The sequence below is a fragment of the Dermochelys coriacea genome, chromosome 3 (genome assembly GCF_009764565.3).
Source record: "Dermochelys coriacea isolate rDerCor1 chromosome 3, rDerCor1.pri.v4, whole genome shotgun sequence".
NCBI lineage: Eukaryota > Metazoa > Chordata > Testudines > Dermochelyidae > Dermochelys > Dermochelys coriacea.
This window is the reverse complement of record NC_050070.1, coordinates 40,576,498-40,603,272: the sequence shown is the minus strand read 5'-3', so window position 1 is coordinate 40,603,272 and position 26,775 is coordinate 40,576,498. Positions and strand designations below refer to the sequence as shown.

Sequence of the window (26,775 nt, the reverse complement as noted above, 5' to 3'; positions counted from 1 at the left end):
GATAAACTACATCGACTGAACTTCATAAGTCTTTTGTTATAAGGCAGATTTTTCAGACCTCCACTAATTCGTGTAGATCTTTTCTGAACCCTTTCCAATTTGTTTACATCTTTTTAAAAGTGTGGTCATTAGTATTCCAGTAATGGTCTCCTAATGAATATACAGAGGTAGTAATGCCTCCCGACTTCTAGTAAATATCCCCCTGCTTATACATCCAAGGTTTGTATTTGCTGTCTTAGGATTAGTCTACACACAAAATTTGTACTGCTTTAAGTATACCTGTATAGTTAAAGCAGTACAACCCCCTAACATGCATGCAGTTATATTGGTAAAGGTGCTTTATACAGGCATAACTGTATGATTAGGGCTAGTGCCAGTATTGCTATTTCAGTAAAAAAAGAAAAATAAAAAAAATCACACTTGTAAGTGCAATAGTTAATGAAGTACAAAAATCGTGTTTAGACCAGTCTTTAGCATCAGACTGGCAGCTCATGTTTAGCTGGTTATTCACCACAACCCTAACTCCTTTTTTGAGTCACTTCTTTCCAAAATACAGTTCCCTAGCTTCTGCGCATGACCAACATTCTTAGTTCCTGGATGTATGACCTTGGATTTAGCTGCATTAAAATGCATGTTATTCAAGCTTACTTGCAATAGATAGCTCTGTAGAAGTGACCTGGCCTTATCATTATTTGCCACTCCACCAATTTTTGTCTCATTCACAAACTTTATTAGCAACAATTTTATGTTTCCTCCCAGATCATAGATAACAATATTGAACAGCACTTGATCTTTATGTGCCTACAATAGAAACACCCTCACTGGATGATGATTCTCCATCTACAATTACTTTTTGAATTTGCTCACCTCCATGGTAACAAGGTTTCATTTAGAGGACTGTTTGCTATACCGTTTAAAAAGTATAGCAATGGCATATGTACAAACACTACCACTTGGGAGGTGCCATGAATGCAACTCTTGCTCTTAAGGTAGTGCTGCAGAAATCTGCATTTTGGAGTTGCCCAAGAAAGGTTGAAACCACAGTAGAGTCTTCTAATTAAATGCCTGTATCGTGACTGTGACTCAGGAAAGTGGCACTTGATAGGTTCTTGTCTCACAGAATGCTACTATGAGAGAAAGGAGAAAAATAAAACAAGAAATTTCTAATAATCTCTAACGTTTTCCATGCAATATATACAAAAATAGTGGAATCCACTTCGCCTTTCATCCAAGGCACGTATTTGGTTACATCATGTCATAATGTAAAAAACTCATGGAGTACAGCTGAGACCAATTGTACCACTGCAGCCCATGAAACTTCATACTACAGCAATCATACAGTGGATTGGCATAACATCAGAGAAATGTATGGCTGGAAGTGACCTCAAGAGGTCATCTAGGTCATTTCCCTGTGATGAAGCAGGATTAAGTATACATAGACCATCCCTGACAGGTGCTGTCCTTCAATGTGCTTGTAATCTTCACATCTTGGGGTGATCTGCAAATTTTAAAAGCATACTATTCACTCCATTATCCAAGTAATTAATGAGGATGGTGAATAGTACCAGACCCAGGACAGACCCCTGCATGACCCTACTAGATACATCCTCCCAGATTAAGAGCAAACCATTGATAACTCGTCTGTGAGTACAGTCTTTCAACCAGTTTTGCACCTACCTTGTAGTACTTTCACCTATGTCATATTTCCCTAGTTTGCTTATGAGAATGTCATGCCGGACAGTGTCAAGAGCCTTACCAAAAACAAGATATATCACATCTACTGCTTCCCCCCATTCACTAGGCCAGTAACCCTGTCAAAGAAGGAAACTAGTTGGTTTGGATGATTTGTTCTTGACAAGTCCATGCTGACTATTCCTTATAATCCCATAATCCTCCAGGTGCTTACCAACTCGTTTAATAATTTGATCCATTATCTTTCCAGGTATCAAAGTTAAAATGACTGTTCCATAATTCATCAGGTTCTCTTTGTTCCCCTTCTTTAAAGACAGGTACTGTCCCCAGTACTGTCCCCTTCCCCAGTCCCAGATGACCCGTACCTGCTGATAGTGGGGGCGCAGAGTGAGAGCAGCAGCTTCAGCAGTCCATGTGAGCATGCTCAGTACAAGCAAAGCAGCAAATCTGGGAGGGCATGTGACCCTGTGTGGTACCCCATCCCCCCATGTCACCTCTGCCCAGTCCTCTGGGACCTCACCCACCCTTCAGGAGTTCCCAAATATAAATGCCAACAGTTTCGAGATTGCTTCATCTATTTCCTTAAGTACCTTAGGATGAACTTCATCAGGCCCTGCCGACTTGAATACATCCAATTTATCTACATAATCTTTAGCCCATTCCCTTCCTATTCTGGCTTGTATTCCTTCCCCCTTGTTGTTAATATTAATTGTGTTGAGTATTCAGTCACCATTAACATTTTTAGTGCAGACTAAAGCAAAATAGGTTTTGGATTTGTAACAATTACTGTAGAGAGGGTCCAGCAAAAAATAAATACAAATTACCCATTTTGAAGGTTCCCTGTACATGACAAATGAAGGGAAAAAGAGTCCATTTTCTATACTACATCACAACTTTCTCCAATAATGTAATCATGATTTGGTCTTGATATACATTGGGTTTGTTTTTATATCAAAGTGCTTTCTTGTACTCCCATGACTTTCTGGTACTTTCATGACTCTCACTACAGCAATGACAAAACAGCAGACTTAACTGCAATTAATATAATAGAACAGTCTAAATTTTAACCCAAGTTTAACATTTTACTGTTTGCCCATCTTTGGGAATAGAGGGCTATTGAAGTCAATGACAAAACTCCCTGGCTTGAACAGTGCAGAATTAAGGACAGAAAATGTTTCTTTTTCATATAAAGAGCCGGGCTCTGTAGCTGTTCCACATGCAGGAACTGTACAGTTCCACATGCAGCAGCATTGCTAGATTGGTATTAATGTTAGTAATCTATCATTTTCACAACCTGTATGGTAGCAAGACTGTCATAGTAGCAGACTGCCTTATGTTTCAGACTGTCTCATATTGTCTAGAACCGTAATAGTAGTCATTTTCACACCAATTTGTTAAATCAGTGCAACATTAATAATGCACTAATTATCCATCCTAGAAGATGCAAAATTTATTAATGCAAATATTTCATATGCAACATGATAGCACTGCATTGCATTCTAATGAGAAAGCTAGTAATGCAGTCTATCAAGGTAATATGTAAATAAAAACCATCCTTATCTTAGGTGCTTTGATGCAGAAGGCTAATGTAACTGAAGTAGTTTAGTCTTATTTCTGAGGCAGGAACTAATTTTTTTCTGTATTTTGAAATAAAATTATTCTACTCTGCTTTATTATTCATAGCAAACAAAGCAACAGGAATATGACAAAATGTATTTTCTGCTAAGAAATGTTGCCAATGAATATTTTTTCACACAGATGTAACATTTGGAACCTACTGGAGAAATAACCAGTACAAATATATTGTGTCCTGGGATAATTTTGTAACTTTAATCTTATATACAAAATCCTCCAAAAGATGCCCAGGAGGTATCTGCACTTCTGAAAATATGTGCTTCAGCCTTTTTAGATTCTGACCTTTCACAAACAGCTTTTATCATTTACAGTGATCAAACCTGAAAACCAGAATTAGGAGCCAAATGCTGTGTGGCTGTAGGTATTCCACTGTGCCTGAGTAAATCACTGCATGGATGTATTAAGGGATTATGAGCACACATTACCAAAAATACTGCACACAAAGAATCATCAGAGCCCTACTAAAAATGTTGGTCATCAGCTGTAAGAAGAGACTGTATGAAATGATGTAATCAAAGCTTCCGAATTAATTGTTCAAAGACAGGAGTTGAGGGGAGGCACCACTGTTGTTATATACCTTTGGTTCCAGCTGCTGTAAAGAACAGACAAGAGCCACCACACATACCTATCCTGTTTGAATTGTGAATTCTGGGTTAAAAGTCTAAAAGTACCAAAATTACTCACTGCTCTTTTCAGCTTTCCATCATTATCCACTTAGTCCCCTTTTTGAACAACCTCATAGGATGCACTACTGTAATGGATAGTGGCAAGACTTAATTGCTTCCTAAAGCATTTCAAAAGTGATACCTGAGTATTTTGCTGCTAATGTCAAATTGGATTCTAATCTTTAATATAATCAGCTGTGGCAAAGAACCTTTACACTGAGAGGTGAGCAGGCAATGTTACCCTAATCCCGTGCCTTTTCATAGGTTCAACACCTGAGCTGTGTAACACCAAAATGTTATCATACTGTGATGTCAGTTACGAAAGTTCTTGATCTTGGTTGGTTAATCAGTATTTTTTCAGGGAACATATTTAAGCCTAATGGCAATGGAAGAACTGCTGTATAAAAAGAACAGTAGATCCACTTAATAGGCTTGCCTCTTAATGGGGACTACAGGCCATCCACTGGGATGTCTCGATTTACTAGATTCCACTGCACTGCCCTCTGGAATGATGCTGCAATATCAGTATTGTCACTGTCACATGTACCCTTCCTTATTCCAGGTGGTGTAAAAACCCATGGCAATTACTTTGTGTGTTATGAAAGGCAGAGGAATTTAAACAGATGGGTAGTCCCACTGCAGTTAATGGGAACATTTGCATGCTTAAAGTTAAGTTTATGCCTAAGTGTTTGCAGGCACAGAGCCTGCTCCTCCATCCTCAAAAGTTCCTGAATTGTTTGCAGGGTTACCTGCAGTATATTTATCAATAATCAACATTTGCTAGAAATATAACTAAATGACAACCAGCACCTAGTGTCTGCCAGTCAGGAGAAGAAATATGATTTAAAATTTGCATTCTAGATCATCATATTTCATTCACCTGAAACTACAGTGTGACAGTATGTTCTATAGACTGACAGACATTTGTAACCAAAAAAATATTTTTTGTGTCACACAAATTTACTCAAAGGACTTTCTTATTAATTCTACATAATGACTGTTCAGTTTACAATTCCCTGTTCATCTATACTGACACATTTTTTATTTTTTTATCCCCAACAAAGCTCCTGGTCCCGGTTTGCTTTGGGCGAGTTGAAGAAGTTATTTTTAAATAATAATTAAAAAACCCCAAAACCAAACAACCATCTAGCCAAACAATAAACACAGAAGCAGCATCAGTACCCATCCCCCATGCTCAAAAAGGAAAGATAATGAAAAAATGCAGTCCAGGATTTTAAAGCTGATATATTTCTATAAAAAAGACTATGAATTCACAGAGTGAAGGAGATAAACATTCTGTTCACCTGTTGATCTTCAATATAACTTAATATCAAGTGTGAATGACAGGTAACCTCCCTAGAGATTTATTCATTCATTTCAATTCCAGGTTATTGCACAGCCACTTTGCCATGATGTGAATTACAATTAACGCTAAGCAGTCAGGTTTCAGAGTAGCAGCTGTGTTAGTCTGTATTCGCAAAAAGAAAAGGCGTACTTGTGGCACCTTAGAAACTAACAAATTTATTTGAGCATAAGCTTTCGTGAGCTACAGCTCACTTCATCGGATGCATTTGGTGGATGAAGTGAGCTGTAGCTCACGAAAGCTTATGCTCTAATAAATTTGTTAGTCTCTAAGGTGCCACAAGTACTCCTTTTCTCTAAGTAGCCAGGGGTTGTTTGTTAGATTATTAGAGTCAGCGAACCTGAATGACTCATTCTATGCTATTTACAGAACCAAGGCAAGCAATTCACCACAGAACAGATGTTAATGATAGGCTACCTGAATCCCTATAGAGGACCGTCGACTCTTAAGAAATTCCTCAGCTTTTGTCACTAAAATGGCCTTGTCACTGGTTCGTACTGAAGTGATTTGACTCTCAGAAGCATGGCGCTGTGCAGCGGCAGTTTCCATGGCAAGATTCATGGCCTTGTTACTGTCCAAACTGTCTGTAGAGTTGTACATCCCTCGACCATCTTGTGGCCATGGGGAAATCCTCTGAGTCCGGCTATCATGATATGCATCCTGGGTGGATTCTGTGCTGCTCTGTGCTGTAATTGAGATGAGTGGCTTGGAAGTGGTACGTGGGGGTACCGGTGGTGGCGTTTTTTTGTAACTTGTATAAGTTACAGCTACAGAAGGAATAAAAAAAAAAGAAATCAAGATTAATTTGTTAATGGCAATATTGTAATTTATTGGAGAAAAATGTAAAACAGAGACTGTGCTACTTAAAAACCAAAGACAATTGCAAAATAGTGTTCATCTGCAAAGCTCGCTATGAGCACAAACTCTTTCTCATCCTAAAATGGGTATCCATAGCAACAGGTTTATTTTATTTCATCAGGGAAGCAAGGATTGAAAACGCTCCTCATACTAAAATGAGAACCCTTGATTACAGTGAAGATGAAAAGAGTTAGCACGGATTTGTGTATGTGTGTGTGTGTGTCTGAGTACTGAGAGTGATGTTCAGATTTGTACACATTAGTGCCCAGGGGTTAGTTCTACATGGGATAAAGCTGATAACAGGAATGAGGGATGATTTTTTCACCTCATGTAATCATCTGGACTCTTCACTGATTCAGTGGGGATTTAAGAAAGTGACGGCAATATATTGAAACAAGAAATTCTTCAACAGACTCTTCCACTGAGCAGCAGCACATTACGCATTTGATCTTTTAATACTAATTTTAGGTTTACTCTTGGATATAGATTTACTATCTGACAATAATATGACTACTTAAATGGGAATAAGGATTAAAATATATATGATTAAAACAAGCTACAAATATTAGTCAAGCAGGAAATTCTGTACATACAAATGTTTCTAAAATGCAAAAGCTAAGAATGACCTTTAAAACCAAAACAGACTAAAATACTTTAATCTACAGTGACATTTTAGCCATATTCCTATAGTAAATTTTAAAAGCAGTGAGAGTATATTGAAGGATACTACTTTGAAATAGACAGAACCAGCAAAAGTATAGATCTAAAAAGTAGGATGAAATTGATGCTGAAAGAACAGGCTACACATCAGAGGCACAGTGAACTAATATTGACAGGATGAATCAGGTTTGCTTCTGGTTTGAGTCTAATCCCATCACAGAGCAGAGAGTTCGACAAAGCATCAGGTGCATCCAGGAGAGACTAAAAAAGGGAGAATCCTGACCAGGAGAAATCTCTTGCTTTTTGGTATTTCAGGGAACAGAAAAATAACAGTTTGCAGAGTGGTAGAAAACACTTTATTTATTTTGTGATCACTATCATACCATAAACAATTTGAATTTTTAAATTCAACCCACCGGACTTGAAAGGGGTTGCACTAACGCCAGGTCCATTCACCTGTTTGTACTGTTTTGGTAGAGGAGTGATTTGTTACTGAAATAGTTAGACCAGTACAACTCCTAGGGTGGATGCAATTATATGGATACAATAGTGCCTTATATCAGTATAACTTATTCCCCTTCCCATACAGGAATAGCTATAGCACTTTTACACTGATATAATTGTGCCCACACTAGCAGAGTGGTACTACTTTAACTATACCACTATAGTTAGTGGCACAACTTGTGAGTGCAGATACGGCCTAATAAATCTACTGTTAACAGCAAGGGTTTGCATTTTGCAGGAATTTGTAAAGGTGACCCAGGTAAGCCAGGGACTCAGGCAAAGAGTGCCTCCCACTGTAGAGAGGTCACATGATAAGCAAAGAAATAGGACGATCCAGTTTTTTCCAGCTAGTATGAGTTTTATGTTACAGTTAGAAAGAGGAGGGGCTGGCTAAGAAGCTGCTAGCCATTGTAACTTCTGCTGAGCAAGAATGAGAGGGTTACCACATGGGGAAAGTGGAGCCAGGAGAAAACCGCTATTCTTTCATTTTCTTTTTATCATTGGTAAGCACAGATGAAATAGGAAAAAAGAGTGAATACTGGGGAAGAAAACCCTTCAGTAGGAGCCCAGTTTGAACCTACCACTTATTTAAACAGCTCCAATTCTGGTGGAAATTTGAGGAGGCTCTTGCCTTTGAGTTAAAGAAGTTTAAAGAAACAGGGACAATAGATAGTGCCATCAGATTCAAGAGATGTCAAAGACCTCACAGACCAGAACATCAAATGTTTGAAATACAGAAGGTGTTGTGGTGTTAGTGGTGGGCTGAGTGGACATTGGTGACCAAATTCTAGACACAGGACAAACAGTTCTTGTTTGTCACTGCACTGACTATTGTTACTTTACTTAAAGGGCACTTGTGGTGACACATAGACATAGCAATCTTAAACTGATTATAATGAGTGGGAATGGGCAAATGGCAAGTTAATGTGTAAAGTGTTTGAATAAAGAGGAAATATTTTTAAAATATTGAATTATAAAACTAGAAAGTTCATCATTATACATCCTTACATACTATTCAGAAATCAGATTATGATTTTTCTGCCTAATTCTGCTTTTGCCTTGTCTTGCTTCCTTGACATGGAAGGGAAACTGCAAAACTGGAAAGGGGTCCTGAGTGTAAATCTGAACCTAGGGCTCAAAAACATAACTGTTCAAAGTGTGGTGCTACCATCTAGGTCTGGTGGTCATTCTTTAGTGGATTGTATGCCCAGGTAACTAGATTCTAGACAGTAAACATTAATGTTACCGGATTGAAATGGCTGTTCAAGAATACTGAAACAACACTGAATGATCTAGAAAAACATAAAACATTTCTCTTTAATCAATAATTACAAATATCTTGATTTATAATTCTAATCAACTATGAATATTTTCACTTCTCCTTAAAACAATGGAATGCCTGTCTCATCAATTTCCCTTAAGCCATCCTGGTCTGTAAACACTAGAGAAACTATTCATAAAAATCAGAATAGACTATAATAAGAACAGACTTTAATAAAAGAGTTTATTTGAGAAAATGAGAATGAAGAGGCAGTCCAGATTCTGAGAGTTGATGCATTTTTTTAAAGCATGATTGTGCTGTTCCATCACCAAACTTATCTCCTATCAGATTTGTAACTACTGGTTAAGAAGACAAAACCAAATAAAAACAAAACAAAAACACTTTTAAAATTCCAAGTAAGAGGCCAGCTTTTCAGAATACAGTTGTCCTCTCAGAGATGGAGATGACCACAGTATTTGGAGATTATGATAGTATCTGCAAAGCTTAAACAATAGCTCAAATTAATGATGATCTGGAAAAGGTAGATGCAGGTGGTCATATTGCTGGAAAGCATTAGAAATAGGGCTACTGGGATGAAATGAAGTGGGTGAAATCCAGATAAGGAGATTAAACTAAGACAGGTTATCTGTGTTATAACTAATTTATTATATTTCACCAGCTGTCTTCATCCCAAAGAACAGCAGTGAGCAATGAAGCATATGGTGAATGTGACAGTGAAACCTCGCGGGCAAGCATAATCCTAATATACAGGCAATGGCTCCCATTTCTACCTAACAAATGTAAATATTGAACTTGTTCAGCATACTTCCATTGTTATCTTAATTTCTATCTAGCTTTTCTAAAGGTCCTCTCTTAGAAGAATTAGTGTGGTTGTTGTTTGAATATTACTTTTTGGGGGTAAGATTTAAGAGTTACTTCTGTGAACTTAATATTGTTTTTGGCCTTCTGCTGGGTAAGCTGTTTTACAAATACATTTTATGACTTATTTCTGCAAAACACTGGAAAGCATTTGCATCATAATTTACCCCCCCCCGCACCCTTAGATGTGCAATGAGAGGGAGAAACTAGGAAAGAGGTAATGATGAAAAAAGATCTAAACACATAAGCAATCTTAATATATATGTACAGTGAGACATAGCAGCAAAAAAGTCCAATGAATTTCCAGGTTGCAGACACAGAGACAGGGTTTCCAACTTTCTAATCGCACAAAACCGAACACCCTTGCCCCGCGCCTTCCCTGAATCCCTGCCCCTTCTCCAAGACCCTGCCTCCCACCATTGTTCTCTCTCCACCCCCTCACTCACTTTCACTGGGCTGGACTGGGAGTTGGGTATGGGGCGCGGGTGAGGACTCTGGTTGGGGGTGCAGCTCTCTGCTGGGGATGAGGGGTTTGGGGTTCAGGAGGGGCTGTGGGCCCCAGCTGGGGTGTGGGCCCTAGCTGGGGTGGAGCAGGGATGAGGGGTTTAGGATGAAGGAGGGGACTCCAGTCTGGGGCGGGGTTTGGGGTGCAGGAGAGGGTTCGGGGTGCGGGGTGAGAAGCAGCAGCCAGGTCCCTGCAGCCCCTAGATGGATGGGCAGTACCTGGCCAATGGGAGCTGCGGAACCTCCCTGGTCGCCCATGCATCTAGGGGCTGCAGGGACCAGGTGGCCATTTCCAGGAGCCACGCAGAGCTAGGGCAGGCAGTGAGCCTGCCTTAGACCCTGGCCCCCACTGCCTGGACTTTTAATGGCTCGGTCTGCAGTGCCAACTGGTGCCGCCAGGGTCCCTTTTCGACCAGAAAGGTTGAAAACCAGATGCCTGGCAACCCTACACAGAGATCAGATCATTAGGCAGGGAAGTTAAAATCCATAGCTACACAGCTGGTAAGAGCACACCTGGAACTGTGTTCTATAAGGGCTGCTTTACTGCCAGAGAGAACTAGAAACTTGGAGGCACTAACAAAAATTGTTAAAATACTGGAGGGGCTGATTTATGAGGAAAGATTAAAGGATCAATCCCAGTGGTTTAATCACTCAAGTAGTTCCAGTGAAGTCAATGGGATTATTTGTATGAACAAGATGAGCAGGATTTTGCTCTAAATGAACACAAAATGTATTGCTTAGCTAAGTGATAACTAAGTAGAAGGTGAAGGATGTGCTGACGGGGGCAAAAGAACCCTGCAGTAGGCCGATGTGGGAGCTGTTCCCTACATTAGACCTCATCTTGATCTCTAATATTTAGAGATTTGCTAAAACCTGAAGCATCATGTTTAGTATCCCTTCCAAAACTTTTGTCAGCATTAACTATTATGCCTCTGGATATTCTTATCTATAAAAGTGTCCAATTCCTTCTGAATCTTGCAAAGTTCCTTGCCTCAGTGATCCCCTGCAGCAATGAGTTCCAAGTCCCCTGTGGCAATGAGTTCTAACTGCATATGGTGTGAAAAAATATTTCCTTTTCTCAATTTTGAATTTGCCACCTTTTAATTTCATTAAATTTCCCCTTGTTCTTATGTTCTGACTTGGGGAGAACAGAAGCTCTCAATCTACCTGCTCTTTACCATTCACTATTTTGTACACTTTTATCATGGCCCCTTTTATTTGTCTTCTTTTTAACATAAACAATTCCAGTCTTTTCAATTTCTCCTTAACTCAGTTTTTTCCTATACCATTCTTCCTATAATATTCTATTAGCTCCGAAGTCCTGCCCTTCAGTGGAACAATTCACACACACAGTGTGAGGAGGCCTGGAGCAAGTCAGTGCATCCACTGAATACATAGTGCTTGTTGAGCAGAGGCATGCCCAAGCTTGAAATGCCCTGATTCCGTTTTTACATAAAAGCTTATTTTCAATGTAAAACAGCATTTCTGGATAACACAGAAAATGCCCAATATATTGTGAAACATGCAAAATTTGATGTGAGTTTTTTATTTCCCTATTTTGCATGAATGATTTTGGTGTTTAATCACTGGGCATTTTCAATACACTGTGCAACAATCTTGCTGTTGAACACAGAGGCACATACAAAGTAAAAATGACAGATTGGTTCCACCCTGACAATTGATCTGTGACATCTGCAGCAGCTCTGAAGCACAAAGAGAAAAATGAGTTGGAACCAGTAGTCAAGAAATATTATGGGATTGTTTTAACCTGAACATGTAAAGAAGTACGAATGAAACAGGTTGAGACTGTCCTTCCTTTTACATTTGTAGATTACCTCAATAAAGACAGTTTTATTTTTATAAACAGGAAAAACCTTTTTCTGTAAATCAGAATTTACAACTTGTCTTCATCTGTTAGTTACTGATCATCCCAAAGCAAGGAAATGAACTATACAGGTCAAGACGCACAAAATCCTCCCTCCTTATGCTAAATTATTCAGATGTCTTATAGGCCCCTTTGAATAACAGTATGGGCTATTTAGATACTTGCCCATTGTTATTACAAACATATACAAGCAATTCCCTTGTGTTTTCCTATTAGGAAATAAATTTTTAGGCAAATTTATGTCAGGACAATAAAATGCTTCTATGTTGATTCTCAGTGAACTCGATGTCTAGTTGGCGGCCGGTATCAAGCAGAGTGCCCCAGGGGTCGGTCCTGGGGCCGGTTTTGTTCAAGATCTTTATTAAAGATTTGGATGATGGGATTATTTTCACCCTCAGCAAATTCACAGATGACACTAAACTGTGGGGAGAGGTAGATATGCTGGAGGGTAGGGTGTAGCGTGACCTAGACAAATTGGAGGATTGGGCGAAAAGAAATCTGATGACATTCAACAAGGACAAGTGCAGAGTCCTGCACTTAGGAAGGAAGAATCCCATACACTGCTACAGGCTGGAGACCGACTGGCTAAGAAGCAGTTCTGCAGAGAAGGACCTGTGGATTACAGTGGACGAGAAGCTGGATATGAATCAACAGTGTGCCCTTGTTGCCAAGAAGGCCAAAGGCATATTGGGCTGTATTAGTAGAAGCATTGCCAGCAGATTGAGGGAAGTGATTATTCCCCTCTATTCGGCACTGGTGAGGCCACGCCTGGACTATTGTGTCCATTTTTGGTTCTCCCACTACAGAAGGGATGTGGACAGATTGGAGAGAGTCCAGCAGAGGGCAACAAAAATGATTAGGGAGCTGGGGCATATGACTTACTAGGAGAGGCTCAGGGAACTGGGGTTATTTAGTCTGCAGAAGAGAAGAGTGAGGGGGGATTTGACAGCAGCCTTCAACTACTTTAGGGGGGTTCCAAAGAGGATGGAGCTAGGCTGTTCTCTGTGGTGGCAGATGACAGAACAAGAAGCAATAGTCTCAAGTTGCAGTGTGGGAGGTGTAGGCTGGATATTAGGAAACACTATTTCACTAGGAGGGTGGTGAAGCATTGGAATGGGTTACCTAGGGAGGTGGTGGAATCATTCCTGGCTGGGATGATTTAGTTGGTATTGGTCTTGCTTTGAGCAGGGGGTTGAACTAGATGACCTCCTGAGGGCTCTTCCAACCCTAATATTCTATGATTCTATGATAAATTAAAAGTTGATATAAAGTTGGTGTAAGTTGGTCAAGAGAAAGGTAGTGTTGGGTACTGTAATATGCATACAATTGGCATTTGGTGGGCAGGAAGAAGAGTAACACCCTTTTTTCTTCTTTTTTGTAGGGACCAGATATAGTCCTAGTACAATATAAGCAGGTGCAACCCCATCCAAGTCAATTCCTATTAGCTGATTTAATGCTATCTTCCCTCAAGTTACACGTGGTTTGCACACTCACTGAGTGCCAAATTGGAACTCTCTATCACCACTGAGTTTGGCCCAAATATGCCCATTAATGATGCATCCTCTGAACCATGTTCAACTTTCCTTAGTATTTGCATTATGGTATATCTTATGAAGCATAATCAGAAATCAGTATGGTAGGCACTGTACAGATACGTTGTACAGAAGACAATCTCTGCCCCAGAAAGCTTACAGATTAGGTTTCAGACGGGACACAACTGGTATAAATCCAAAGTATGTCTACTGATTTATCTCTTCAATGAAAGGCATTTTTAGATGTAACTGGTATAACTGAAAGCAGATTTCCCCCCTTACACCTCGTTGCATTTTGCTGAATTTTCTGAGTATTGTAGAAACAGTTCTAGGAATAATTCAGTTACTCAGTCAAACTAATTTTTTTCAATGCAAATATAATTTCTACTAGAAATGAAATGCTCTTCAGACTGAGATTATTACAAATAACTAGGCCTAGGATTATCTAAGTGAATTAGAAGATTTCAAGACGAAAGGCAGGAGGTGAGACCTAGTATTTTGGATTGGACATCAAATTTCATGAGGTCTCAGTTCAGCCACCTCCAAGAGATGCAGCTTTCTAATTCACCCACAGTTGTCAGTGCATGTGCACGATGTGATCACCCTTTTCTTATGAATCAATATAACCATTAATTTAATGACATTAAACACTACCTCAAGGGGAAGATGCCATTATCCAGGCTGACAGGAATAAAGTTAATTGCATGATGAATTTACTCAAAGATACCAGCAATTAAGAAGAATGGTTTCCCCTTGCAACACTTGGGAAAGCACAACAGATTTCCTGAGTAACAAGCTTTATTCATCCTGGGTCTGGTTACTTGCTTCAGGAAGATACTATGTGCCCCAGATTTCAGAGGAGCAAGACCACTGAGCTGCTGTTGGAAAGAATGCACTGTGTAGGTGCTAGTTCTCTTGACTAGTGCAGAAGGAAGGCGAGGCTAGTACTACCTTGGCACTTCCTTTGCTCTGCCAGAGTGCAAAACCTGCAACTGTGCAAGAGGAAAGGCTCCTTGTGCCAGCCAGTTTAAGGGCGTGACAAAATTTGGACCCAAACATAGAGAGTACTAAATTCATGATGTGATCTTCTGATCATTGTGAGAATTCTTATAATCAAATTCATTTACATCATTGAAAATGGTCATCCGTCAAGTGCCCTTAAAGCACCGCCTTGCTTTGTTAGAAATGCTTTCGCATGCAGCAGGAATATGGAACTCTTTTTTTTTTTAAGTACTCATGGCTGCAAAAAAAATCACTTTTAAAAACAAAGAATAATGAACATTAAAAGACTACTGACTGCAGAAAGCAAATGGAGCTTTTGAATTACGATATCTTGAGCACTTAAATGATTTTATTTGCTGATCAAAGGATGACCTCTTTGAGGAATTTCCTATAAATCCATGTCCCATTTGAAGGATAAAAGCCCTTCCTTTAAAAAAGAGGTGTCTGAGACATGGTTTTTATATTTAATAAACAGGTCATCAATCGATTTCACAATCTGGTCTCTAATGGCCATGTAAAACAACTTTCAGAGATTAGGATAATGTCACATAGGTTCATTTCATTTGTACATAGACAAAAGGAAAGTAGAAGTGTGAGATCTAGCCAGTGGTCTCTTACCCGCATCAATACATTTCTGCGCTCAATAATAATTAGATGCTTTAGAAATGTTTAGCTATAATGCATATGTGCTTTGGGTAAACAAAGATGAATCAACTGAAGGAATGGGCAAAAGTTAACATAAATTAGTCACTTGGGGCTAGCCGGAGACTCTAGTAGCACTTGTAATGCACAGGATCCACATTTACAGTGTTGAGCTTGGTCCCTCTCTTACATGCAGAAACAGTATGTACTCAGTATGTACCACAAAGAAAAAATGCCTCATCTTGCTGTGACCCTCCCCACTACCTGACATTGAGTGCTGAAGGGCTCCCGAGGGAAAGGAGGTCACCATGATGTAGGGCAGTTTAAAAGAAGAACTACAAGAAACTGGGAGGATTTTGAAACATCTCAAACAAAAATGAGTATAGATCTTAGGGAAATATTCCAATTTGTAGGAATTTTTCATGATCTGAATAAAGGAAAATACATTTTTGCACTTCTCCACAGACAACTGTTACAATGCCCATTCCTTGCCTTCCAATTTAATTACTCCATGCAATTATTATTATTTAAAATCAAAACTGATCAGATAGCAAAAAGCACATGAAAGTCAATAATATGAGCCAAAGAAAGTTAAATTGCAGGGAAACTTTTAATGTATAGAATACTATTTAAGACACAAAATAGAAGGAGACACAACACTCGCACCTGATGAAATCAATAGTATGTGTGCAAAGTGAATGTAAAATGCTACCAAATCAGAATGGCAGTGTTTCACAGACACTTTGCATTTACATTGGACAAGTGTAAATGACTACACAAGGTGCAGGGTGGTGGCAAATCAGGCTTCAAGAATACATCCTTGTTATCCACTGGCCCTTCCACCCTGCTGGTCTGCTCAGTGGTGTCTCAGTCATTTCCTGCCTGGGTGCCCACTTTGGCCTTTTGGTCTACTGGAAAAGGATCTTTTCATCCTTATCCTGGGACCAGAGTGCCCCAGACTCCAGAGGTCTTCTCTTTCGGAATATTTCCGGTGTTTTACTTCTAGGACAGAATTAGAGATTGCAAATTTACAACCAAATTCTTTAAAAAACAAAAAGAAAAGGAGTACTTGTGGCACCTTAGAGACTAACAAATTTATTAGAGCATAAGCTTTCGTGAGCTACAGCTCACTTCATCGGATGCATTTGGTGGAAAAAACAGACTTTTCCACCAAATGCATCCGATGAAGTGAGCTGTAGCTCACGAAAGCTTATGCTCTAATAAATTTGTTAGTCTCTAAGGTGCCACAAGTACTCCTTTTCTTTTTGCGAATACAGACTAACACGGCTGCTACTCTGAAACCTTTAAAAAACAAGTTATTTTGGAAATTAAAGAAAGAGTATATTTTAAACAAAAATTAATGATTTTCTTATCATAGCTACATTTTTACTTTTCCCCAAAAGCTAATCAGATTGGGGATCTTAATCACTATTCCAGGACAAAGAGGCTTACATGCTCACATGTTTCCAGAGATCAAATCTGAGGCTTGGGCTACGCTACCAACTTATGTCGGGATAACTATGTTGCTCAGGGGTATGTAAAATCTACCCCCTTCAGTGACATAGTTATGCCGACCTAACCCCTGGTGTAGAAAGCAATATGTTGATGAGGAGGTCTCTCCCATTGACATACCTATAGTCTCTCATGGAGATGGAGTACCCATACCAATGGGAGAAACTCTCCTATTGGCTTAGGTAGCATCTTCATTAAGCACTACAGCGGAGCAGTTGCACTGCTGCAGTGCTGTAAGTATAGTCAAGCCCCTAGTTTGGCCCACTAGCATGCCCTCCTGCCTATTGCCAGGGAGTTTCTCTTGTCTCTCTCTCTGTCTCTTTAAAAAGAATCATTCTTGCTGCTTTCCAGAGATGGGCAGTGGGAAACGGTTAATATAGTCACAGTGACATTTGTGTGCTGGTACTTCCTCGGGGAGTACTCTGCTTTCCCTGCACTTCAGTTCTACCAGAACTTTTATCTGTTTTTATCACAGACTAGAGTGAAATCTAGCTAAATACTTAAAGTTAAATAGCTTCTTACATAGTTTGGTTGTTGGGCCATTGTGTTGTAATAGTTCCTATTCATTTTCCCTGATGGGTCATTCAAAGGTGGATTGGTTGTCAGAGATCAGATTTAACTGATCACAAAATATAATGTTTAGAAATCAAGGATAGCGTACACATCTGTCACACATCTAATATATAATTAAGAATTGGTCACATACTACCACATTCTGGCACAATCCTTAAGATTAAAAAGCTGCAATTAACCATGTGCTCAGGTTTTTTGATGGAGATGTTTAGTTACAAAGAATTCTATCATGTCTTTGAGGCACTGGCCTTACGTGGGGGGCAGTACATACATGCTTCATCTCAGGCTATATCTATACAGCCATCAGAGGTGCAGATGCACTGTGTGCAGATGTACCCAAGCTAGCTTTCATCTAGATAACACAAGTACCAATAGCAGTGAAGCTGCGGCAGCACAGACTTCAGTGTGGGCTAGCTGCCCAAGGAAGTACCCAGCACCCTGGGCAGGTTTGTACAGCCGATGCTGAAGCCCATGTTTCAATGCTATTGGTACTTGTGCTAGCTAGAGTAAAGATACTTTGGTTGTGCTGCAATCACCCCCTCCCCCCGCGACTGCAGTATAGACATACCCTCAGTGGCAGCTCACCTGGAGCATTCTGGCATGCAGCAGAGCAAAGCAACTGCACTATGTATTCCTCTCTGCAGTCAACCAACTTTGCTGGTCCAGGGCAAGGGTTGCTGGTTGTGACTGGCTTCTGCAGGAAGAGAGGAGATAGCTCCACGATCTCTTTCCCCATGCACAGCCACACAACAAATAGTAATAATCTGGTCCAAAGTCTTGTCTGAAGACCTGCTGTATAGAAATGTTAATGTATGGGACCAAATCCTATATATTTCTGTAGTTTTGAATTTGCTTGTAAAGTATTAAACATTGGGTCAGATCCTCAGCTGGCGTAAATCAGTGTAGCTCCAATGAAGTCACCAACATGGAAGTCAATGGAGCTAGGCCAATTTGCACCAGGAGAGGATCTAGTACATTATCATTATCACTGTGTGCAGTACAGTACAGATGGGCTAGGTTAGTGTCTATTGTGTCAGTTTTCTGAAACACCAGATCACTACTGCCGGACAAGTCTTACACTAAATGATAATTTTAATGCAGCATGTGATGTATCATCTGTTCTTGACATCTCAGCAGTGAATCGAATCCATGAAGCCATTTGAGACAATACAAAAGCTTTATTGTTCATGCGATACGTAAGATGAATTACAAGCCATTGGGTGTGATGCAGAAATGACTAGTTACAATTCTGTTGCTTACTTGATGATCACAACAGACCCTTCTAGCTGTAAAATCGATGAATCTATGTGATATCGTACAGGAAACCAACAAAACAAATAAACTGGGAAATGTGACCACTAAATGTTGAAGTCTAAAGAGTAGCATTTTAACACACAGCAATCTCCTAATTAGAACTTGAAGGAGAACAATATAAAAGGAATTACAATAATCAAGTCATTCAGTGTGTAAATCATTGCCTCCATATTGGAAGAATCTAGCTTTGAAGGCAGCCCATTCTACATAGATGGTAAGATCTATTTTGACTGTGTAATTAATGTTAGTCTCAGAACAGAAATGTAAATCAAGCAAGACATCAAGGTCACACACTGTAAGCATGTACTAAAGTTAAAAGAGAGATGTGGGCAACATTAATGTTGTGGAATCGTTGATGGACTAGTTACAAAGGGTTCTATTTTAGATCAGTTAATTAGCAAGAAATTATAGTCTAACCAGAATTTAGCATCCTATAGACAGCAAAATAGTGTTGACAGCTGTTTCACTGTTCTAGACAATTTCTTTGTTCTTCTAAAACATTTAAATTGCACTACAAAATACGATCTTAGATTTTCAGCAGCAGGAAGGAGGTGGGAAAAATGTGAATTTAATAATGCGGCATTTAAAAATATATATTACAAGCACTGAAAATATGTTCTTCGCTTATCAAAGGGCAGCAGAGAGGAAAAGGAACTACTGGGTAATCCTGCTGCTATTAAAATTAATGGGAGTTTTGCCACTGGCTTTAAGTGAAGTAGGCTCAGTCCCCATATTAGTATAATTCAGTGTTTCTGAACCCTCTCCCTGGCCCAAGGAGGGTCATGAAATACAATCAGGGGAGTCACAGGTTATTGAATATATTATTACAATCTACAGCCAAGAAAATCTTGTCCCCCCAGCCCGCCTTCCCACACACCTTTATCCTTCAACGTCAAGTATTCTGCCAACCTCTCTAAACACAGACACACACAGACACACAGGGTTATCATTATGATCGTTGATACATTTTTACTCTAATTTTTATAGGTGGTTGTGAAAATGTTTGACTTTCATTAAGTAGTCACCCACCTGAAAAAGCTGAGAAATACTGGTATAATCAATTAACCTTAAAAGAAGTATCATGCAATGAAATGGTACAAGATGGTGCAAGATGACAGTTCTCCTAGATTAACGATAATTATAAATTACTAAACCAACTTTAATAATAAAGATAATACAACAATTCGTTTTTATATGGTGCTTTTCATTTTAAAGGGCTCTACAAACAGCTAACCCACACAATACCCAAGTGAGATGGATAATTATATTCTGTGTGTACAGATGGGGAAACCCACTTACCCAAGGATACAGGAGTCACTATCAGAGTCAAAAATAGAGTGGCTTCCAGTCCTGTGTTCAGACCAAACATCTGACTCTTTTGTACACAGCATGACTGATACATTTCCCTATATTCAGTATCTCCATAGCCTTGAAGAAGAAGTGTAACTCATCTTTATGGTTCAGATGGCAAGAAGAATGCTTGCTGGTTTAGTAACAGGCACTGTGCTGAACTGCAGCTCACCAACTAAAAGAAATATCAGGCATCGGGGAGTCCTGAAGCATGGTTGTTGGAACATAACCTCACAAGTCTCATTATCATTAACAGGACTTCTGTGACTAAATACCTACAGATCACACACAAAACTTCCCCATTTGGATCTAGTTATTAGAGATAATTTTAAAATGACAGAACTGAAAATAATTTTCATCAAGAGAAAGGAAATCTGAAAGTTTGAGGATATTTTATTATTGACCGGTGGAGTGAACTATAACTAGGGCCCTACCAAATTCAAATTCATTTTGGTCAATTTCACGGTCATAGGATTTTAAAAATAGTAAATGTCATTATTTCAGCTATTTAACTCTGAAATTTCACGGTGTTGTAATTGTAGGGTCCTAACCCCCACAAAAAGTTGTGGGGGGGGTCACAAGATTATTGTAGGTGGGGTTGTGGTACTGCTACCCTTACTTCTGTGCTGCTGCCTGCAGAGCTGGGCCCTCAATCTGCAGCCACCACTCTCCGGCCGCCAGCTCTGAAGGCAGCAGCACAGAAATAAGGGTGGCATGGTATGGTATTGCCACTCTTCTGCGCTGCTGCTGGCGGGGAGCAGCCTTCAGAGCTGGGCACCCGGCTAACAGCCACCACTCTCTGGCTGCTCAGCTCTGAAGGCAGCAGCACAGAAGTAAGGGTGGCAATACTGCAACTCCCCTAAAATAGCCTTGCAAACCCCCCCAAACTCCTTTTTGGGTGAGGACCCCCAATTTGAGAAACGCTTGTCTCCTCTGTGAAATCTATATAGTATAGGGTAAAAGGACACAAAAGGTCAGATTTCATTGGGGGAGACCAGATTTCATGGTCCGTGATGCATTTTTCATGGCCATGAATTTGGTAGAGCTATAACTGAAACTATCTTGTGCTATGTTTCAGAGTAGCAGCCGTGTTAGTCTGTATTCGCAAAAAGAAAAGGAGTACTTGTGGCACCTTAGAGACTAACAAATTTATTAGAGCATAAGCTTTCGTGAGCTACAGCTCACTTCATCGGATGCATTTGGTGGAAAAAACAGAGGGGAGATTGATATACACACACACAGAACATGAAACAATGGGTTTATCACACACACTGTAAGGAGAGTGATCACTTAAGATAAGCCATCACCAGCAGCGGGGGGGGGGGAGGGGAAAGGAGGAAAACCTTTCATGGTGACAAGCAAGGTAGGCTATTTCCAGCAGTTAACAAGAATATCTGAGGAACAGTGGGGGGGGTGGGGGGGGGGAGAAATAACATGGGGAAATAGTTTTACTTTGTGTAATGATTCCAAGGAACAGGTCCCAAGTTCCAGAACTGGTTATTGGTCATTTTACCACTCTCTAGAACAAGAGTTTTCTGCTATACCAATATAACCTTTACCTCCAGTTGTTAAAACCTAAATGGGTCTGGGATTCCTGCCTGGGAGACAGCCTCTCACCTTACATCCCAGTGACTCAGTGAAGATCAACTGCAGTGCACTCGTTATTCATTCCTTTGGTAAAATTCTCAGAGTCCAGAGTTGGGTCTTTTTTCATTTAAGAGCCCCTGGCTTTGGACCTCATTCCCTTTGGTGGTGCTCCAAGACCAGCTTAATGAGTGTCAGGGCACATAGGAAGATGATTACTATGCAGATCAGCTCTGTTTGAATGTGGTTTGTTTTGTTTTGTTTTTTTTCTCTTTTGGTTTTATTTTAACTGATAGTTTGGGGATTTTTTTTTCCTATTAAGGCATTAGGATCAAATCATCTCTCGTTCTCTCTCTCTCACTCACACACACAAATCCTCTATCCAAACCTTTAGTGGGCAGAACACACCCAGAACACTACTGAATGGCAAGGGGGAAGCAGCAGACACCTGGCTTGCCTTAGAGACTATGGATGCTAGTGTCACCATTTGATGTACTTGTTCAGTTTACTTTGATCCACCTTTTATCTTGGAAATAAGAAAGTAACAGGAATAGAAACCCTCTCCTTTGCTGCCGAGGGACCTCTTCTATAGCAAGCATTTGGAGGAGGCAGATAATTTCATTCTTTAGTGCTTTCTCCTGATAGGGATCATTGAAGAAGTACTAGGAAGGGAAGGTCAGGAGACTGCAGAGTGTGAATTGGATGGAATAAACCATTGAATAACCTCCAGAACTGACTGGTCTGAAGTAATTCCATTCCCTGCTGCCTGAAGAAAAGAATGTAAGTGATTGGAAATGGAGTGTACTGGCCTTTTAAACTGTTGAAAAAAATCCACTGGGCCCAGCAGTGTTGCCTTCTAGGTTTTTACTCTGGGAACATACCTGGGCTACAAGAAAGGCAGCTAACAAGGAAGAAGAAGTGGTCTCAGGGTTGCAATGCGCAGTTTGGAAGAAAAATCCAGGCTGCTAACTATGTTTAGAGCCTGAGGCCACAGTTTCAGAGTGTAGGTGGATACAAGCTCCATATTCCTGCAGTAATGAGGACACACTGGGCATTGTAGTTTCCTGGCAATGCTGAGAGTCATAGAACAGGATTTCAGCAAGGCATGCTGGGAAGCAGATTTTGTATATTAGTAGCTTTCTTCCCTCATAATGAGAATTTGACAGAGCTGCAGAGATCCAGAAATACTAAGGGTCTCTCTCTGAGACAGGAAAGTAAGCTGTCAGTTTAAGCTATATTTTTTCTTTCAGGCCAGTGTTGTCCTGGGAAAAGTTTGGGGGTATGCATGTTTGATTTTGAACTTAGCTATAAAGAAGAGTTTGTGATATGTAAACGAGAGTGGGGAAAAAGGCATCTCTGGGAATGGGAATTCTTGGTGTTTGCTTTGGACTTTGCCATATACCCTCTTAACCAAAATAAGAACTGGGCTGGGCAGTGGAATCTCAGAATATGGCATCACTACTAGCAGCAGCGACAAGGGTGAGCAGCTTTAGTGACAGTATAGCTACAGTGGCAAAGAGATCACTTGTTCACTCTCCCCACTCCCCTGGGGATGGAGGTTAACCCACTTGAGCACACCTCTGGACTCAGGGACTTCATTGAGCTCAAGCAACAAACTGTGAGTGAGGTGCAACAGGGGGAAGTGGAATGTTAAAGGGACATTTGTTCACTGAACTATCACACCACAAGATGGGAAACTGAGGCAAAGTGTTGCCCCAAGAGACAATGGGGCAAGTGTTTTACTTATTGTCTGCATATTGCCAAGTCATTGTTTTCCCAGATTAATGCTTGACAACACAGCATTAATACTCCCCTTAATAAAAGTTTTCTTTTGTTATACACAGACTCAATGCTTGTGAATGGGGAAGTAATGCCTATCACAAATGCCCAGGGGTGGCGATTTAGTTTTAGCTTCTGTTTAGTTTTCCCAGATTTCTGGGTGGGGGCTTGAGCTGGTTTTGTTTAAAAATTGAACTCAGCCCTTCCTGCTACTGCCACCACTTGGCAGAAAGGTTACAACATTATCCACTTAACAAAACAATGGAACATAAGAACGGCCATACTGGGTCAGGCTAAAGGTCCATCTAGCCCAGTATCCAGTCTTCCAACAGTGGCCAATGCCTATTGCCCCAGAGTGAATGAACAGAACAGTAATCATCAGTACTCAAGAGTATGTCCTGGGATCACGTATGTCTCTGGAAAGTGGTTTAAATATTGGAAGAGTTGATTATGGTAACCCTCTTTCCAAATGTTATGAGGACATCCTAATGCTTCTAACGTGAGCAAATATGTTTCACGTACTATTGCATAAATCTGTAGCTTTCCTGTCATTCTGAATGAAACCTATGGGTCTATTCACATTTGTAAGCATCTTTTGACAAACTAAGTTTTATAAATGTATATATAAATATACATCCAAAATAGATAGTTCCATAATTAAATTCAGAGATGAAATATTTACATTTTCTCTTACATTATTAAACCTTTTAGCTAAGTCTAGTGCTACAATTTCTAGTCTGTGCTACAATTTCATTTCTTTACAACATTGATAAAAGGCAGCCATGGCTCCTATTACTAATATTTAAACTAATAATGAAATTGTGTTTCCTGTTAATTTTCTAAGAAATGGCTTTAATGACTTTGCCAAGAAGGGCTTATAATATCAGCAGTGGAAAAAATCTGACCAAAATTAATCTTCCTAAAGATTCAAAAGGGTGAATTTGCACTGAAGATTGAAATAGAACTTTAACCTTTGTAGCTTTTATTTGAAAGAAGCCTATGGGCATATTAAATATCGGCCAGCCTCTTACATCGTATTGTTTCTAATAACTTCTTTTACAATTTTCAGATAAGTAAAGGAGGAAGGAAGGGGTTATTTGAAATGTAGCAATAATATGAAATAAGCAACTGTCTCTAAACTGCTAAATGCTGAAGACAGAAATATGAAACAGTTATTTCATGGTTTTATAGCTAATGACTTGTTTGGAAACTGGAAATTTCAATTAATATTGAACCACATAATCAGTACTCTCCCTTGCAAATCTAATAAATATTTCTGATTTGAATATTTGTCTTACGTCAGTAACCCCATAAAATTTATGAACAAATTTGTTCAGTGGCACAGAGATAATAATTTTGATTAGAGAATGTCACAAACTGAAAAATCTGAATATAATCCAGATTCGGAACCTTCTAAAGTCTATGGCATTTGGAAACAGAGTTCTCTTAGGGCCCCATTTCTGATTACCAGTTTTCCTATAGTCCTTTTTTTGCTATGGTGTCACTATTCCCTGACCTTGACTAATAAGAAATATTATGTATTTAGACAACAAAATCTATCTGATAAATCATTCCAGAAATAGGAAGGAAATCATGCGTGAAATGAAGGTTAGAGTTTTCAAAACCACATAATTTAACCAGCAGACTGCTAATCAATGTATAGCATTTTTCATGAGGAAAGACCAATGGGACACAGTCATATTTATTGTCTAATTTGATGATTTTGCCAAACATATCATATTCTATTCAACTTTATGACTCCAGGAAAAAGAAAGTGATCTCCTGAATGGGAAGGCTGTGTTTAAGCTGGAATGCAAAGTCACAGTATCTCAGGTAGATAAGTCAACCAACTTGTCTTCTAGGTTAGATCTAGAAATATTTTAACTTTGGTGCCTAAAGTCAGGTACCAAAATCCATATTTAGGCACCCACATTTGACTGCTTTGGTCTCAGTCCATGCAACAGTATCTTCATATTCATTATACAGTGCTATACAACAACTGGGAAGAATGTAGTCCCATTGGTGGCTATTAAAAGTTTTATTGCTTTATATATTTTATCCCTTGATGACAGAGTTATTAAAGCTTCTAAACATGGGATGGAAATGTATATACATGTGGTGAGGGAAGTAACAATAACTATTTGTATTTTAGGAATTGCTTACAATATCCCATTAAGCTGTGTTGTATAAAATGATACATTGAAGATAAAATGACACACAGTGCTCTTGGTAGCACTGTATGCTAATGATAATGAAAGACAACAATTGCTTTCTGCTCAAAAGCTCCTACTGCTCGCTGTATAGTAAATATGTCAAAAATCAATTTAAGTAGGCTTGTATCATTTTTTGTTTGGGCTATATTTTTACTTTCTATGAATGTGGAATCTTATTTCAGCAATATGAGGATAGGTCAGTATCACTGAGTGTGATAGGAATATATTTGGGAATGTAAAAATAATTTGGATAACTTCACAAATGTTATAATGGATTCAGTTTAGTTTTCTAACTTATCTGTACAATCTTTGCTCACCTTTCTCGATAAATGACAGTTAAAAATAATAAAATAATAAAATGAATCTCTTTGTTAAGCAACTTAAAAGAAAAAAAGTAGCTCTAAAGGTGTGAAAGAATCCTAAAAATGAGTGGAATAATAATGAATGATAATGATTACTGATGAGTAACAGTGAAGACACATGAAAGAGCCACAGTATATGACCATTATCTGTCATACCCTTTCCAAAGTTCACCCTGCCCTATCCCTAAGAGTTTGGACCAGATATTTAAACCCCATCTTCCCTTCTTGCACCTGCAATTTAAGGGCCTAACTGATTGTGAATGTAACTGATCTCTTTTAGATGTTTAACTTCAAGATAGGCAAGTGCAATCAGTTATTTAAATATCTAAATAACACCATTTTTTGCCTACAATTATTTGCACTTGCAAAACTGTGCAGGTGAGCAAAGCAGGTGAAGTTAAGTCTAAGCTTAAATTCAGGCCCATTATATTCCAGGCCCACTTACAAGTTCTAATAAAAATGAAATTATTCATAACTACACATTCAGACAGGCAGGCACTACAGTACAATATTAAAGGAAGGCCTGATTCTCAATGTACTATATCAATATAAAAGACAATATCAATTATGATAATTACACAGGGAAAAACAGGCTTTCAGTCTCATGCATCATTTTCCATCCTGATTATTTGTACGTGTGAAGGAGACCAGAATAGATTTTCTTACCTGTTGTGGACCTGATAGTTGAGGTGATGTTGGAAGATCCCATAGCAGGGATACATTCATCATCTTGGGAGTAACCTGCCTGAATGGCCCTCAGGTAACTGTGGCTTCTTGTTCGGAAGCATCCAGGGAGGTCAAGGGCATCCATTGCCTGAGCTTCAACTTCGCTAAATACTGATTCACACACCGACTCAAATTGCCCATTGACCTCTGCTTCACTCATCTGAATAAATAACAACAATGCATTTGATTTTTGACTTGCTTTGTTTGTGATCATCACGGCTTCAACGTCTCTCAAGTGGACACCTGTGCGTTGATGAAGAACTGTTTAGCAAATAATTAA

The 26,775-nt window shown here is 39.4% G+C and overlaps 1 protein-coding gene across 5 annotated transcripts in view; it reads right to left on the bottom strand.

Annotated features, from left to right (window-relative positions):
- Nucleotides 1–26,775, bottom strand: part of DLGAP2 (DLG associated protein 2) — a 725,030-nt gene that overhangs the window by 53,166 nt on the left and 645,089 nt on the right. For all 5 annotated transcript variants that reach the window (XM_043510336.1, XM_043510335.1, XM_038397100.2 and 2 more), the window contains 2 exons: nucleotides 26,436–26,655; nucleotides 5,773–6,122 (listed from right to left, as the gene is read on the bottom strand). In XM_043510336.1, coding sequence (XP_043366271.1) covers nucleotides 5,773–6,122; nucleotides 26,436–26,655 — 570 coding nt within the window. The remainder of the gene's footprint in view (nucleotides 1–5,772; nucleotides 6,123–26,435; nucleotides 26,656–26,775) is intronic.